The 17649-nt window shown below is 44.7% G+C and overlaps 1 protein-coding gene across 2 annotated transcripts in view; it reads left to right on the top strand.

The window, feature by feature from the left end:
* MEGF11 (multiple EGF like domains 11) overlaps positions 1-17649 on the top strand; it is a gene marked incomplete at its 3' end in the record, with an annotated part of 185586 nt that overhangs the window by 155607 nt on the left and 12330 nt on the right. The window contains exons 14-18 of one of the 2 annotated variants that reach the window (XM_083870603.1): positions 2729-2857; positions 3554-3682; positions 6063-6191; positions 6338-6571; positions 12044-12162. In XM_083870603.1, the coding sequence (XP_083726729.1) occupies positions 2729-2857; positions 3554-3682; positions 6063-6191; positions 6338-6571; positions 12044-12162 (740 nt within the window). The remainder of the gene's footprint in view (positions 1-2728; positions 2858-3553; positions 3683-6062; positions 6192-6337; positions 6572-12043; positions 12163-17649) is intronic. The other variant, XM_083870602.1, reaches the window with a different exon arrangement.

The following is a 17649-nucleotide window of genomic DNA, read 5'->3' as shown; positions in this document are numbered from 1 at the left end:
CTGCTTGCTGAAAGTTAAAGACAGATTCTGGGGAAATCCCTGTTGTATTACAGCCAATGCCTTGCTCTCTTTAAAGCCAATTGTTTTTAATTAATCGAAGTTAGCTCTGGATTGAATTAGTTTCTGCATTTGGAGTTTGCAGAAGCCGTGACTGGCTTTTATTCCAGGAAAGGGAGGTCACAAGCTCTTATCAGAAAAGAAAGCTCCATGCTCCCTTTTAATTTCTAGCTGGATTCTTTTTTATTTATTTTTTTTAAAATCATGTGCTTTCAGCTATTACATGTAGACATTATTAACCAGTAAATGTTTTCATGTAGCAAATCCCTAGAATTGAGAAATTAGGCAGCTGAAATATTTCTATTAAATGTAATTTAATTGTAAAAGTCAATGTGGCCTTGTAGGGATGAAGGATTTCTTTCTGAAAATTGCCCAGGTAGAAGATTGGCATTTGCTGATCCCAAAGTGTCATTTCCTGAGAGCATCCCTTAATTGAAGCTAGATCACAGAGGGAGGCAATATCCGATCATTCAGAAATGTTACTTCATATTCAGGATACAACTAGCATATTAGACAGCATTCCAGAGTAAAATATATTAAACTCCAAGTGATAAAGCAGGAATCGGATAAAAACAGACAGCTGTAATTTTGCTTTTATTGTGTGTCTTCCACAGGCAGAATATTGCTGTCACTCAAAAACAGTAGGAAAAAAAAAAAAGGAAAAAAAAGACAGAAAGCTGCACATATTCCTCATTATATTTAGCCATCTAATTGGGAAATGTCTGTTAGTGTGTGTTAACCTTGGGAAAGATGGTTTTCCTTACAGAGCGAGGCAGGCCAGGTCAGCAGGACCAGCTCAGGAGGCAGGACCTGGCTGTGGGAGCTCTGAGCAGAGGGGGACAGGGCTCTTTGCTCTCCTTGCTCACAAAGGGAACCTCTCCCAAGGTGACCCTGTCCCACCCCAGGCTCACCTGGCCTCCCCTCCCAGGCTATTTCCAGCCCTGTGCTCCTGTTAACCTGGAATGACCTGGACTTGGAGCTACACGGGAGATAATTTTAGCTCCACTCCAGAGCCAGATCTGGATTCACTCACAGCCCCTGCAGCTCTGCCTTAGAAAGGCATTGGAAAAGTATTTCTGGTTGCTTATAGCACAAACACTTGGGGCCAAATCCTGCTCAGCTTTACATTGTGTGAGTCCAGTGACCTTTTGTTTGATTTACGTCATGGCAGGGTTTTTTTGGCCATTCATTCTGGCTTTGGAGGTGTTTGTCAAATGCCAGAAACTTCCATTTATCATCCAGGGAGCCATTGGCATCCATGGAAATAGGCCTGTTGTCTGTACTTTCAGGTTTCCTGGGCACCTTGCCTTATTAATTCATGTCTTTAGCAGGGAGCAATGGAAAGTGCTTTTTAAAGCAAAAATATAGTTGTTATATTGAAGGGCTATCATAATTTCGAATCTTTTAGTCTGGCACTAATAACTGTAACTCACTGCATTCACTTTTGGAGGGAGGCTTAAAATAACTTTTTAAATGTATTAATATTGTACTTGTTGAAATATAAAATAGACCCAGAGATTTTAATTTAATATTAGCCCCAAACAACAAAAGCAATCTGAATTTGTGGAAGGGAATTCATACTGGAAGAAGTTTTCTTTACATTTTTACATGATTGGAGTAGCACTCTGTGCTTCAAATGAATGTGGTAATTTTAGTGGTTGATTGCATAGCAAAGTAAACCTGAATAGCTGGGCTTTATTATGCAAGAATTCCAGCATGTCAAAAAGAAAATTAAATTACCTCCATATCTTGCAACCCTGCCTAAATTGTCCTCACAGATAATGCCAGTGAGGCAGGGAGTGTGGCCACAGCCCAGAGCAGGGTCGTGTCCTGGGTCACTGGTTCACTGCAGCAAAGAGCTGATCCTGCCTCTGCCCTGCACAGAGGATGATGGAACCACAGAGTCCTGGAATGCTTTGGGCTGGAAGGGACCTTGGAGCCCATCCCATCCCTGCCCTGCCATGGCAGGGACACCTTCCACTATCCCAGGTGGCTCCAAGCCCCATCCAGCCTGGCCTTGGACACTGCAGGTTGTCAAGGGCTTCATCACCCTCGCAGGAAGGAATTTCTTTCCAATGTCTCATCTATCCCTGCCCCTGGCAGTGGGAAGCCATTCCCTGTGTCCTGTCCCTCCATCCCTTGTCCCCAGTCCCTCTCCAGCTCTCCTGGAGCCCCTTCAGGCCCTGGAAGGGGCTCTGAGCTCTCCCTGGATCCTTCCCTTCTCCAGGTAAACATTCCCAGCTCTCCCAGCCTGGCTCCAGAGGGGCTCCAGCCCTTGGATCATCTCTGTGGCCTCCTCTGGACTTGCTCCAGCAGCTCCAAATCCTTCTGCTATTGTTCCCCAGGGCTGGGGGGCAGCTCTGCAGGTGGGGTCTCACCTGAACAGGGCAGAATCCCCTCCATCAACCTGCTGGGAGAAATCCCTGTGCCAGGGAGAGGTTCCAGGGTGGCACCAGGGTTTGGAGAGCAGTTGGTGGCTTGGAAGGACCACTCACTGTGGAGAAAGGACTGATCACTGTGCAGGAGTCACTGCCAAGCTCAGCAGTGTGAGGTTCTGCCTTTGCTGGTGTCTCACAGGTTCTCCCTTTATTGTTGCTCCTCCACAGCACTAACACACTATCACTGCTTTCTCCTTTTTTTGTCAGCTGACGAATGTTTTTTATTTTCATAGCTTGTCCCACTGGGTTTTGGGGCCCTGATTGCTTTCATTCATGCAACTGCCACAACGGAGCACTGTGCAGCCCCTACGATGGAGAATGTAGATGTACCCATGGTTGGACGGGGCTCTACTGCACTCAGCGTAAGCCTTTCAGGGACAGGGAATCTGTCAAAGTGTGTGCTGCTACCTCGTGTCTCTTCCAAGTATTGCAGTTTTTTTTCCCTGGAAAACCACACGCTCCTTCCTCCTGATAACCTCACATCACCCCTAAGAAAATAGCCCTGAAGCGTTCCAAGGTTTTTTATGCCTTTGGCGCTGGGTAAAGGAGGGGGAAATCATTTAGATTATTGATTCATTGTTAGAATTTGCACAGTCAGTGTCGCTGCTTTTAAATGCCCCAGTATTTGTGGTTTGATTTAGGAAAATGTTCGAGATTTCTCACCCTAGTGCCAAATTACCGGGATGAAAGAAGAGATCCAATTCTGGTGAGCCTTTTAAGAAGGTTCTTTCACTTGCAAATAATTGATTGATCCCTGGTCTTCCAGAGCGTTTCTGTTTAGCATCTTCTTTCACTTCTTGAAAATGTAGTTTGTATAGATGGGTCAAGTTTTCATTCTTCTGCAAAACTAAAGAGGCAATTCTGTAAAGATGAGAAACATTACTTCAAGAAAATTGGCTGTCACAGTATCTCTGCATTTAGACCATCAAATAAATGTCATTAAATATACAGAGGCTGAAAATCCATAGATTTATAAGCCCACATACTTTGCACTGATAACACATCTGGGTTTGCTTTCAGCTTATTCCTTACTCTTTCCTTGTTCTGATTGCTGAAAGGTTGCCCAGCTGCTTTTTATGGGAAGAACTGTGCCAATGTGTGCCAGTGCCAGAACGGGGCCGACTGCGACCACATCACCGGGCAGTGCACGTGCAGGACGGGATTCACGGGCAAACAGTGTGAGCAGAGTGAGTACAGTGAGCCCAGCCCTCTCCTTCTCCAGAGAGGGGAGTGTGTTTGAGAATTCCTGCACAAACAGGCTCTTAAATGAGGTGGTGATGTCAGCAGGACAGTGACCCCAGGTACCTTCTATAATCCATAGGGAGGAGAGAGCACCTCTGGAAAAGCAGGCAGTCTAAGCATAAAGAAATTCAGTGAATCTCTGCAAATTGGGCATTTCATTCCCAGGCTACAGATAGGTGAGAGAAAGCAAATCACTTCCCAAACAACTGGTAACCTGATGAATACACACCCAGCCCTTCAGCTGCCTCAGGCCTTGTTCATGCTGCCCCAGGTCTCCCAGTGCATGAAGACAGAAGGGTTAAAGGGAATAAATCCTTTCTGCTCTCTGCCTTCTAAAGAATATTTGGGATGTGGGGCTTTCCCACAGAAATTATGGTGTAGACATGGACTAAATAAAAATTCATCTTTACAGTGAAAGCAGATGAAGGGAAACAAGGTGTTCTGTGTTTAGCCTAAGCAGTGTTTCCCAGTGAACCTCAATTCCTTTGCAATGGCTCTGGAATGTCTTGCTGGAATTGTTGTCCATGTCCCACTGGAATATTCAGCAGGCTGTGCCAAATGGCTTCTTTAAAGCACATGGAATGAGGGTCCTGGACACTGGGTGTCCTATAACTGGATGATTACATGTTTGTCCAGTGCAGTAATTCACCAGGAAATTCTCACACACTCACTGGGATTCTAAACACAGGTGAAATCCACCTCATCTTCCCAAGGCATTATTTCCACAGGGTTCCCTGATGTTTTTTGGCAGTAATTCAGTAACATTTCTGTGAGATCTGCAAGGGAAGGCTCTTTAACTGTACCTTGATACATGGATCTTTATGAAAATGTTTGTGCATGTAACTTAATTCATAAATGTGGTTTTGTACACACTTGCATTCAGCAAAGTGAATATCTCAGGGCCAATTTTGTGTTTGTGGGGGATTGCACATGGCACCACTGTAACTCTGTAAGGGGCCAACTTTCTGGAATTTGGGGACACCCTTCACTGCAGCCACAATCAAAATAGGAAACTAAAGAATCCCACAAAGAACTGCACAATAGCAGATTTTATACAAGGAGCTGCTTTATGATTTGACCCCTGTATAGCCTGAGGCTTTCTTTTCTATCCAAACTCCAAATGTATTTATTTACTTGTTTTTCTACTGTTTAATCTAAAAGAATCTCTTCATTAAGGCTCTTTCCTTCTCCAAATCCTGCTGAATGGGCAGTCACACTGCATTGCAGATGAAATGCTTAATTGCAGGCATCATTTCTGTGGTGCAGTCCCAAAATTTAGGCCTTATTCATTTTAAGTAGGCTGCAGGCTAATAAAAGAATGAGCATTAATTGTAATGATTTTATTTTTTTCTTTGTTTGAGTACCAACAGATTAAAGACACAATTTTAATACACACTGCGAATCAATAAACAGATACTGGCTATGGTTCTCTACTTAATATTAAATTTTTGACTACAAGAAGCTACTTTGAGACTGACATTGGGGAGGTGCTGTCAGGCAATGAAAAACATTTGCAGTGACACACAAGGAGTCACATCTTGAGCAATATATTCCACAGGATCATGGCAAAGGTGCATGTTTTCAGTAATGCAGCTTCTCCATGGAAATAAGTGGGATGTGACAGACATTGTTTCTTTCAATTTATTCTTGAATAGTGCTTCCAGAAGTACAGTAAGCTGCCTACAGATTTATTGTAATGGCCCATCATGGTAATTGCAATGAATAAATTTCTCAGCTGGACATTCAATCATTTTGTCTTTGATAGAAACAAAAAGACAGGATAGAAATTCCTTCTGTATTAGGAATCCTGACACCGAAGCAGAGTAAATCAAACCATTCAGATGCTCAGTTCTGAAATTCCACCTGCAATGTTCTGTTCACCTCCTGGCACTGGTAGGGATGAGTAAGAAAGCAAGTGGGGTTTATTTGGTAAAGGCTGTTGGGTTCATAAAAAGGTTCATTAAAACTTTTCTTTGCAACTGCCCCCATGAAAAAAAAAAACAGGTAGGTTGGTGAAGAATGCTGAGCTCAAGCTCTGTTAAACTCTGAACATTTATAATATACATCAAGTCCTCTAAAGCCTTTGTACCTATCACTGATTTCATTCTATGAATTTTCCAGAAAGTTACATCTTAATAAGTAACAAACTGCACACAGAATACATTTAGCTTCTGCTTTAGACTAATAATTTCACATTAAGGTGTTATCCCAGAGATCCTAAAACCAGGGAGACTTCTCTACCGAATTTCCCGTGGCAAGTGGGAAATTTTTCCCACTTCCCAAAACCAGTAGAATTCTTTCCAATGTTTTTCTTTGGCTCCCCAGAGTGCTCTCCAGGAACATTTGGTTATGGTTGCAAACAACTCTGTGAGTGCATGAACAATGCAACGTGTGACCACGTCACAGGCACTTGCTACTGCAGCCCGGGCTTCAAAGGAATCCGGTGTGATCAAGGTACAGTGGAATTCTCTCTATAAAGTCCCTCTCTCCCTCTCTTTCCCCCTCTCCAATGATGTACTTCCCTTTAAAAAAAAACCACAGTGTTTCAAAAATGAAATGCACGATTCAATTTACAGTGTGTTATGAATTACTTTTAACAGCGGCTCTTATGATGGAAGAATTAAACCCCTATACTAAAATTAGCCCTGCTCTTGGATCAGAGAGGCACTCAGTGGGAGCAATCATTGGAATTATTATTCTCCTTCTAATTATTATGGTCTTGCTGGCACTCTTTGTGTGGTATCGACGGAAACAGAAGGAGAAGGGCCATGACATGCCAAGTGTATCTTACACTCCAGCCATGAGGATGACTAATACAGATTACTCACTTTCTGGTAAGGGTCTTTTTATGTTAATCAAATCCAGACTCATATTCCTGTCTGTTGGGGAAATACAAGTTTCTGTGATGTGTAACGTGTTATTGAGCCTCAAAAATAATGACACTTCCATTCTTCCTCAGAATACTGTCATCTCTAAACACATAAATGGGACAGGAAAGCAAATATAAAACTGATTTAAGCTGTTTTCTGTGTGGAAGTTGATATGGGATATACCTAGGCAGGAAATGTGCTGCATGGAATTTTGAGTCATGTGCATTCCAGTTGCAGTGCAGAGATGTTTCCCTTTGTGAAACCTTTGGAAGCCTTTTTTTGTTTGAGGAGTGGGATTGGCTGGGTCAGTCATAAGGTTTGGGTTTTGTCTGTGTTGCAGTTTGTGATTTGAGGTGTTGTCACTCTCTGCTGTGTGCAGACCAGTCCTTGTCCCAGCTGGTGGGAAGCATCTTCCCAGGAGCTGAGGAAAGGAGAGAGGAAGAGGAAGGTCTTCAGGATCAAAGCATTCATCTTTCTTTCTATCCTACTGCTGTGGAGGACAGCTTTTCCTGACAGATTGCTAAATTTTGAGGGATGTGATCTCCTTTTCAGTGCTGTCTTTCTTCTTCATTCTTCTCTGGACAATATTGGAGGTAATGCCAGGCAGGACACGGCTTTTCTTCCTTCTGTTTTTTCCACTGTCTCAGTGGGGATCTTCTCAGGGTGCCCTCTGACTTCTTCTCTTCCTTTTAAATGGCTGAAACCTCCAAGCCCAAGTAAATACAAGCCCCTGGGGCAGGCAGAGGTTGGCCCAGCACTTCTGTTTCCCCAGGACTGCAGGTTTTTTTTTCTTTCTGCTTTTTACTCTAAATGTACAAGGCCCCTTGGCTTCTCTGCTGTCTCAGGGGGGCACAGCTGGAAGATTTTTATGGACTTTCCTGTCAAGGATGTGCCTGGAAGGAGCCTCTCCCATGAAGCCAATGATTGTAATGCCTGGCTACACCTGGAACTTCATCACAGAGCTTCTCATGGCACAGTGACTTCATTCCTCGTGCCAGGGACACTTTCCTGCCATGGTGTGTCCCACATCATGGGCTCTCTGTTGAGCACCATTGATTACACTCATGTCTAGACCACTCAGCAGAGCATTCCTTCTTCTGATAGCTACAGGTGGGGGGAGAAATTATCATAGATCTCTTTTATTCCTTCTTATTTCTGAATTTAGCTTTGCTGCCTCTTACTTAAGCTGCCCATTTGGGTAAGAAACAGATGTTCTTCACATTCCTCTCAGGTGCAGCCACCTTTCCCAGAGCTCCTGATGCCATAGGATACTTAATGAGGAACAAAAGTATTTTGGAGATGGCTGAATTCCTGAATGCATCCTAAATAGCTGAGGGTCACATCCCTCATCTGCACTAAACCTGGGAGCTCTTGGTTCTTGGGCTGGGAGTTTAGCTCTGGCCCTTGTGGCATTGCTGTTCTGTGTCAGGTCAGTTTGTAAAAACCCTCAATACCAAGTCCCCACAAACTCAAGCAGCACCAGGTCCGGGGGGTTTCATGGGCTTCTCTAGAAAGAAATTGGAAAATGGTTCTTTCCTGTTCATCTCAGTCAGTGATGGGGATGCAGAGACTGGGCCTTTTCTTGCCTCTTACTTTCTTTGTGAGTCCTTCTAGCAGTAGAAATTGTATCAGTCAGGAAGCTGCAGCAGTGTGGGGTCAGGCGTCTCTTTATGGAGGTCACAAGGACAGTTTTCTTCCTCCTCCCCCTTGGAAAACTCTGCCATCTGAGCTTGCAGAGGAAGATTAAGATAGAAACACACTGCTCCATCTTCAGCTCATTAAAAATTGCCTGCAGGTACCAGCATTGTTTCAAGTTTGGGGTTTTGCCCTTTTTAGAAGGGCATTTACAAATTCTAGACAAGAACTTCTGAAAACTCCCTGCCAAACCCTGACTGTCCTCCAGCACATTCCCCTACTGAGACTTACAGTAACTCCCCCAACTTTTGCCTTACCAATGCTGTTTGCCTTCCCTATAGCAGAGAGGCAGGAAAAGGTGCTGATGTGCACATTCCTCAGCAGAAAGTGGAGAGGTGGGTACTGAGAGAAGCTCACAGGAAGGGAATATGTGGCTGCCAAGACAACAGCTGTGTGTCTGAGGCCAGGTGTGCACACGTGTGTTACAGAGGATGTTGAAGGACAGCAACAATATTGCACAGAGGCAACGGGTTTGCTTGTGGATTAAGGGCAGAATACCATGTAGATGTACTTGTCCAATGGATCTAATCCCATGTAAACCCAGATACTTTGGCAGGAATTCCACCTGCATGGCTGCAGCATCCAGCCCTCTGAGGGTTGAAACATTATGGCTCTCCTGAATCCCCAGTGTTTATTTTGCCTGTTTACTCTTATTTGGGTAATGGTGATGTTGCTTCTGAATACACAGATCCCTGGCTCCTGGAGGCAGCAATTTCTTCCAGCACATTTATTTCTGGAGGATGTTTTCGGTCTTTACAGCCTCAGGTCTTGTGAGGCTGATAATCCATGCATGTGTGAGAGAGAGATTACAAGGAAGGGGAACCCCCTGGGCAGCCCTTGGACTTTTTGGCATTTGTGGATGAAGGTTGTGGCAGCAAAATACACACTTTGCCCAGCAGCCAGAGGAGAAGAAAACCACCCATGCTGGGAGGGTTTATCCACAGCACATGGATCTAAGAGCAAACTTTCCCAAGTGAGCCTGGAATCAAAATGGTGCTCCCCAGCATGAGAGCACTGCACTCAAAAAAGATTTTAAAGTGCAGGTTGTTTAGTTCAAGGAGATGGGGCCAGAAGGGAAAACTGTGTGGTGGTGTTGGAGAGCAGCAGAGATTTCTTAGTGGGACTTTCATAAAGACTTGGCTATAGGCTGAAGTGATGTTTGAGGTCTTATCAAGGTCTTAGCAAACTTTCTGGTATGGGTGAATACTCTGCTGAGAGCCAAGAGCTAAGCAAAGCTTGCCACAAATAAAACATCGTGGATCCTGAAGCCTAGACAAGACACTTCCAGAAATGATCTGCAGATGATGGGTGGTGGGAGGTGGCAGAGTGAACCCTCCTGTTTGGAGCCTTCAGCCGTCTCACTGACACCGTGTGGGCAGAGAAGACCCACACAAAGAGAAGGAATCAGTTCCATTTAGCAGTTGAGAAGTCTGGGTTTGTATTTATCACAGAGTGCTCACTTATTCCCTTTTTTTTGTGGCTGGGCTGGTGCCCAGTTCCCACAGAACTGTCCTGCAGGATGGTGGCTGATGCTCTCTGTGGCACCCCACAGCCCAGGCTCAGAGTAGGAGCTCAGTCTAATTCCCTTTCCTTTAGGCATTTAAGTCTTTCCTTACTGTTGAGACCAGAATAAAATTCTCACCTTTGGGAAGAGAGAGATTTTTTGTGGGTCGGGGTTTTTTGGTTGGGTTTTTTTAAACAGGAATAGCATTAGATTTGAATTTGATGTATTTCCAGCCAGCAGTTACAAGAGCTTCATGAATAAATGTGTAGAAAATGGACTGTGCTATCAAGGTAAATCACTTTGGGTGGCTACTTAAGTATCGACCAAAGGGAACTGTGCAGAAGGAGTAATTCTGAGTTCAGGGGGCTGTGTGCAAGGGGGGGAAGAAAAGGATTTGGGGGGATGTGTACAAGCTCAGGGTCATTAATTCAACGCTGTGCTAAGTAGTAGAGCACTCTGGTAGAGTTTTATTTCAGCTCCTTCTGGGTGCAGAAAACAAGCCCCAGCCAGCTGAGCTGGGTGAAGATTTGCATTGTCTCAGGTGGCTCCAGTGACATCAGTGCACACCTCGAGTCCCACAGCAGGGACAGAGGGTCCTGCCTCTTCCTTCCAGCTGCTCCTTGTCCACAGCCAGTGGATAAGGGAAGGGGGAAGGCAGAGCTGACACCACCAACACTTTCAGAATAGAAAGACACAAATCCAAGTGTCCATGTCTAACTGGGACCATGGGCTGTGGGGAGGGAGGACAGGCCCTTGAGCCAAACCCCTGAGCAGGCTCAAGGCTGTGTGAGAGCAGCTGTATTGGTGGGGGGCACACACTGATATGAGGGGTGGGATCCAGCCCCAGTTCCCACTGGCAGACCCCAAGAGAGATGTGTTTCCTGTTGGTTTTGTTGTAAATGTCCCAGAGCTGTAGCTGGGGGAGATGGCAGAGCCCCGGCAGCCTGGCTGACAGATGTTCAATGCAAAGACTCCAGCTCTGGAATCACATCCTGGTCTGAGATAATTTGTTAGCAGCAACTCTGGAAAACAGCTGGGACTCAAAGGCTCTGCACTCACCACAAAATCGAGCTGACCTCGAAAATCCCTTTGCATGTTTCAGCAGAAAAGAAGTGCTCGGTCAGAGCTGCACATGCAGGAGCAGCTTCCCCATGAGCCCTGAGCCACAGCCCTTATGTAAGAGACACCCTGCAGATAAACCCTGCTTGGAAACAGGATATTCTGCAGTAAATTAAGCTCAGTCTAGATCTCCACAAGATGTCAGCAAAGCAAAGTGCATGTTCAGAGTGAGGCAAAGGCAGAGGGCAAGGAGGGGAGGGTGGTGGTGCCAGCCAGGTCCCTGTCCTTCCTCACCCATCACTGCCAGCCTTCAGTGAAGGTGCTGATGGGCTCGAGCAGCCACCCCAGCACTTCATTACCCTTTACATGAAGGTGTTCCCCACAACCACCCTCTCTGCCTGCAGTTGGGGCTTTATTGAAGCCAATTCATTTGCTCCTTACAGGGCCTCATTGTTTAAATGATGCTGCTCCAGTTTAAATTTTCCATCCCTTCTCCTGATGGTACTTTGAAATGTGTATGCATTTGTTATGCAGCTGGAACCAGATTGGGATTGATGTTTTCATTAGAACTGTCGGTATAAATATGATGCCTTTCTTGGTAAATTATTCTCCTTGGTAAATGTGTTTATAACTTAAATTGAGGAAATAGATAAAATGTCTCTGAGCATACAATGTAACCACTCAGGTTTTCCTTTCAGCTTTGGTTTTTAAAAAGCCTTTGCACACAATGTAAAATGCTTTGGACTCCTTGGTACAGTTATAGCACTTTGATTTCTAACATTACTCCTGGTTCTGTGACAAAGAGGTTTCATTTGTGTCAACTGCAAACTGCTCAAGAGCTCTTCCATACATTAAACTAAGCAGCTGTGTTGCATTTCCCGAGTTTTGCCTCCCTCCCCTCACCTGCAAAGCAGCTGGACTGTCAGGAATGACTTCATTAACATCTTCAAGGAGATAACACTGTATTATTTAAATATTTTGCTTTTTTTCTCTCATACTCATTGCTAATAGTCAAGAGCTTCACACCATAATGCAGGATAGATTGCATCTGCAAATGTTTGAGAACATCCAGTACTCCAACAAAGATTTCTAAACTAGATTGTCTCTACCTTGTTTTCAGTTTCTTAAGAACTGTTGTGGCTTCCAAAGTATTTTGTGCTGACTTGTTTTCTTCCCAGATCTATCCCAAGGTAGCAGCAGTGTTCATTGTTTTTCCAATCCAAGCTACCACACTCTCTCATGTGGGGTGACTTCACGCTTCTTTCCCAGTAATCTGGATGGAAACAGCTCCTGTAAGGTAGATATTACCCCACCCCATGTAGCAATGTTCTGATCAGTTCAAGGAAATCAACCAAAGCAATGTCTCTGGGGCCCTGTTGTCTGCCAGCATTATTTCCAACTCCAGGGTAGCATTCCTGACATCCCAGGCACTGAAAGGTTGGATTTCCCCTCCCTGTATCTTCCCAGTCCCTGGGAATGGGAATGGGAGTCTCATGCCTGTCTGGGTCAGCAAGGCTTGGTGTCTTAGCAACTCTGAGGTATGTTTGCTTCTCAGAAGAGATAAATAACTCAATAAATATAATTATCCATTAACACAACACCAGTAAATCCATGGAGCATTAATCAGTAATCTCACTTTGCTCTTTGGTTCTTTCCCACATCAGACACAAATTCCCTGCTGACACAGACAAGCAGAAAGATGCAAGAAGGTACCTGGGGTGCTTTTGAGGACTGTCCTGACCCATCCAGGGACATTCTGGGAGCTCTGCTGCCACTCCCTGCTCTCCAGCAGAGCCGTTCCAACCCTGTCACTGGAACAGCCAGGAGCACCTTCCTTATCATTTGTTGCAATTGATTCCCTCAGACCATTCATGAACAACACTTTAGCAGTAAATTCAGCACTTTAGCAGTAAATTTAGATATGGCAAATGGTAAAACAGCTCCTCCTTTGGAGTATTAAATAAGCCCCAGTGGAGCAAAGCAGAGGGAGCAGGGGGAAAAGGAAATGCAATTGATTTCATCAAGGTTGTCAGCTTTAAAAATTATGGTATTTCAGGCTGTGTCACCTTAATCCAAATGTAACTATTCACTGGAATGCCATACAAACAAGATTAATGCAAAAAAGACAGTATTGTACAGGACAGGCAAAAATATCTCTGCATGTGCTCCTGTAAGTAATTTCTTGGTTGTTAAAAGGAAATCTCATTAAAATGTAATAAAAAGGCTGGCTCCAGAGATTTCTCAGAGAAATGTTTAGACAGATGTGTAAATATGTTTTTTGATGTAGATGGTTCCCTTGCATCATGAAATTTTGCTCCCCAAATTGAAAGTGCAAACGCTCATAATGTCAAATTCAGGATGAGTGTCCATCTGGACCACTAATCCTTTTGCAGAAATTTAAATGAATTCAGAAAAGGTCAAAGCCAGCACCTATCCTGGATTCCCAGCCTGCAGTGCCATCTTCTCACAGAGCTACTTCAAAAATGAAGCTGCTGGAAAGGTTTAATCCCTAAGTGGTGCTTTGGGACTGGCCTGGAAGCTGCTCCCCCTGCTGCAGCTCTGGCCATTGAAGTCAGTCAGGTTGTCCTGATAATCACTTGAAAGACTTGGAATAGAACTGGTATTTTCAGGGTATTTATCAAAATATATGGCCTGATATTTCCTTTAGATCCCCCAGCATCTCACTTATTAATGAGAATGCTTTGCAGTGCTGAATAGCTGAGGATGGCCAAAAATACACTTTGTCTGTCTGCAGCTCTGCAGCCAAGTAAGACAAAGGAGCAAATAAAGCCCTAATAGCTGCCTTAACGAGTTCATTTCCAAATCAGTTTGCCTGGTGCCATTCTCACTTTCTGCAGAGAAATGTGCACAAGTTGTACTTGGAGGATTCATTTCTTTCTAGTGCCAGCTGGGGTCACAAAGGAACCAGCACAGATGCAAAATGAAAAAAAAAAAAAAAACGGCAGAGGAATCTCTGAAGTGCTGAGGCAGAGCTGGGGATGTGTTTCCCTCCCTGTGCTCCAAGGAGATCAGGCCTGGAGCCATTCCTCTCTCAGCCTGGGCAAAGCACCAAGGCAGGACAGCTGGGAGCCCTGCTCCACTTTGAGGAGGATTAAGGAGAGTTTTCTCTCCTGTGCTTCCCTGCCCTTCTTTCCTTTCTTTGTGTCTTTTGCCTTTTCTCCCCTCTTTTCTTGGTGATCTCTCCACTCTGTTATCTTTTTTATTTCTCCTGTCCCTTTTCCTTGTCTCTTTTCTCCCTTAACTCTACACAATAATTCTGATTTCCTTCCTGCTCTCCTCTCCCATCCCTATCCCATCTCCAGGATCCCTGGCTGGGTCTCCCAGCACTGTGTGCTGACCCTGCTGCAGTTCCCAGGGTGGCACCTCTGCAGAGAAGGAGGTGGGTGAGGCTTTAGCAGGAGCTGAAGGGCCCAGCACTGCACAGGGGACAGTCGGTGACATGGGTCTGTCTGCACAGGGTGGGAGCAAAGCCAGGCTTCAGCAGGGACAAAGATCTCACCTCCTCATTCCCCCTCTGCCAGACAGACATTTGGCCACTGCTCAGGTCTTGAAGGTGAATCATTGAAGCTGCTCAGAGACAATCACCAGGGGAGGCATTAAACCCTCCCCAGCGTGTTTGTGCCAGTGGAGCACAGCCTGGAACACAGGCAGGAGGAAAACAAGTGGGAGGAGAAGGGGGAGCCTTTGAGAAAAGACTGAAAAAAGGCTTGGCTGCTTTTATCTGGCAAAATGAATGCTGAGGGGGAGCATGATTGCCATCTATAAATACAGCAAGGTAAACACGAGGAGGGAGGAGAGCTGTTGAAGGGAGATGACAGAGCTGGCTCGAGAACAAATGAGGATGAACTGGCCATGAATGCATCGAAGCTGGAAATTAGATTTCTACCATCAGATCAGTGAGATTTTGGAATAGCTTCCCAGGAAGACTAATGGGACAAAGAAATCTGATTACTGTTAAAATGGAGCTTGATCAGCTCTTTCTGAGGGATTATGTGCCTGAGTGTTTGCTGTAAAAGGCAGCTGGACACAGCGACTGGGGGATCCAAGCCCTTCCAGTCCTGTCCCCAAGCCTGTGCCAGGTGCCAGCAGGAGCTTGGAGGGCTGAGTTTCATCTCTGTGCAAGGTCCCTGAGAATGGATCTGCAGCTCTGAGGCTCAGGAGGAGGTTCCAGCATCTCAGGGCAGGCTTTGAACTCCCAGCACTTTGCCACAAGTAACTGCTCTTCCCACAGGAGAGAGCTTGGCAAGTGAGCTCAGGAAAATGCTGGGACTATTGGAGTCAAGAGAGATTTTCCTGTGAGTCGAAGTGAAGCCAAACCTTGACCTTTGTTTATGAGCTCTTACAAGTAGGTTTGGCCTTTTATCTCATGACATGTGGCAGCACCAACTAGTAATGATGCTGCAAGTTACCGAGGAGAATCAGACATGAACTCGGGTGAACTTCTCCCACAGAATTACTGCACCAAAAAATTTCCAAAGCACATAAATAGAGATTACCTACCTCCATACCCGTGTCTTCACATCAGAGCTCTCATTGCTGAGCCACAGACCAGACTTCAGATGCTGAGGACCTTCTTTTGCTCAGAGGGTGTTTGGCAAAACCACTCACAGAACCACCCTCAGGGCTTTAGTGCCAGCTTCATGTCTGAATTTTTGAACTGTGCATGAAGTAAAAACAAATCTCACTTTTACAAGTGCTGCAAAGTTCGTGAAGAATCCTCTGTATAAAGGATGAGGCTGCTGCACTGGCCACAAGCAAATGGAAGATTCTCACCTTGAGCTTTTGCAAAGCTCGTAATTCCACCTTCATTCCCTTCCAGCACCGCAGCAAAAGTCCAGGTGTTGGTTTCTACAGACATCATAAAAATCAATTGCTATTAGATGTGCTGAATTTTTAAAGCCAGCAGTTTCACATCTATTAAAGGAAGTTCTAAATTCTACCAAAGACTTCACATAAAATTAGAAACTGCAAAACAGAGGTCACTGGAAATGGTCTGACTGGATGTCACCCAGCTAATAAAAAGGAATTCAGTACAGAAAGCAGCATTGAAGTACTTTTGACTAAAATCTGCCCAAGAAAAAGGAGGACTGCAAATACAGAATGGCTGCAGAACGTTTAGGATGGGCATCTAAAACTGAGCAGCACAAGCTTGGACCAGGCAGATCTGAAGTCAGTAGTTAAGGAAATAAATGTCAAATTATTGATTGCTCTCCTGGAAGATAAAGGTATGATGGAACTCCTGCCAGAACTTCTTTGCCTAATCACCATGGATTTAAAAACCTGGGCATTGACAAATGCCTGGTGGTGATCAAGTGGCCACTGTCATCTATCCAGCTATTTCAGACAGGCAGATAATGGCTTTGCTTTACTCAGGCTGGTATCTCGTTGATCTTAAAGGAAAAGTTGCCAGATATGAGGTAGTTTTAACCAAATTGCTAAAGTTACCAGCCTGGAATTTTAATGGATGAATTTACTATGAAGGATTTCTTCCTCCAGAAAAGCAATTTTGCTTCACAGTAAAAATTGAAGTATTTTCTATCTTAAAAAAAAAAAAAAGTTAACAAATTATAGTGTGTTAAGAAATGATAGTAGCACAAAGAGACAGCTATAATCACATTTAGAAAAACTGCATTCAGAAAAACTTAGAAATGTCCCCAAATCATTTCATTAAAAAAAATCAATTCTAGCCCGTAGCTCTTCATGCCAAATTTTAGGTTTGTGAGCTGATTTATAAATCCTGCAAACTCACAGCTTTTAATAGAAACCCTAAGACTTTAATAAATGTTCTCTGAGTGGTGCAGCTGGGTTGAAAAATCAGCATTTGTGTTCTGGCTGCAAGTTTTGAAGAGAAGAATGAAGCCGTGGGCTCTGCTGAGGAGAAATGATAGTGCCAAGGGTTGAATTCCTTCCAGTGACCACATTCCAAATGGATCTGCTCTTCATCCCCCTGCCCCTGCTGGACTGTCCAATTACCCTCTCCATCCATCCATCCATCCATCCATCCATCCATCCCTCCATCCATCCATCCATCATCCATCCATCCATCCATCCATCCATCCATCCATCATCCATCCATCATCCATCATCCATCCATCCATACATCCATCCATCCATCCATCTCTCCATCCATCTCTCCATCCGTCCACCATTCATCCATCCATCCATCCATCCATCCATCCATCCATCCATCCATCCCTCCATCCGTCCACCATTCATCCATCATCCATCCATCCATCCATCCATCCATCCATCCATCCATCCATCCATCCACAGAGACAACCCAGGGATGCTGGACCCCGAGGTGGGGTGGCAGTAGCACTGAGGGCTCTTGGAATGGACTGTGGAGGGGTGAAAATGCCTTTGGAATGTGGCTGTAGGTGCTGGACCCCAGCTGGGATTTAATATCCCAATAGGTTTCAATACATCAGTGAGGGGTGTTGTTCCAGGCCTAAAAACATATTGAGACAGCTAAGCAAAAAGGAATGATAGATCAGGAAAAATGAAATGTTGTGGTAATTTTGAATAGTCTCTTTCAAATTAAGCCTCCTTTTTGTTAAGCATTTTCTTGTAAATAGAGTAAAACAGCAGAGCTGAATGCTTCCAAACACAGCAGGAGGCTTCCCAGTCTGGGAGCAGACACAGGAGGGCAATGATGGCTTCATAACTTTTCAGAAACAAGGTTGGGATTTGCTCTTGAATTGACACTTCCTCAGGACCAGCTGTATTCCAGCAGCTGTGGCTTTCAAGAGAATAATGTGAGGAG

Source organism: Zosterops lateralis (genome assembly GCF_965231275.1).
Source record: "Zosterops lateralis genome assembly, chromosome: 13".
In the NCBI taxonomy this organism is placed as follows: domain Eukaryota; kingdom Metazoa; phylum Chordata; class Aves; order Passeriformes; family Zosteropidae; genus Zosterops; species Zosterops lateralis.
This window is presented reverse-complemented; position numbering and strand designations above follow the sequence as displayed.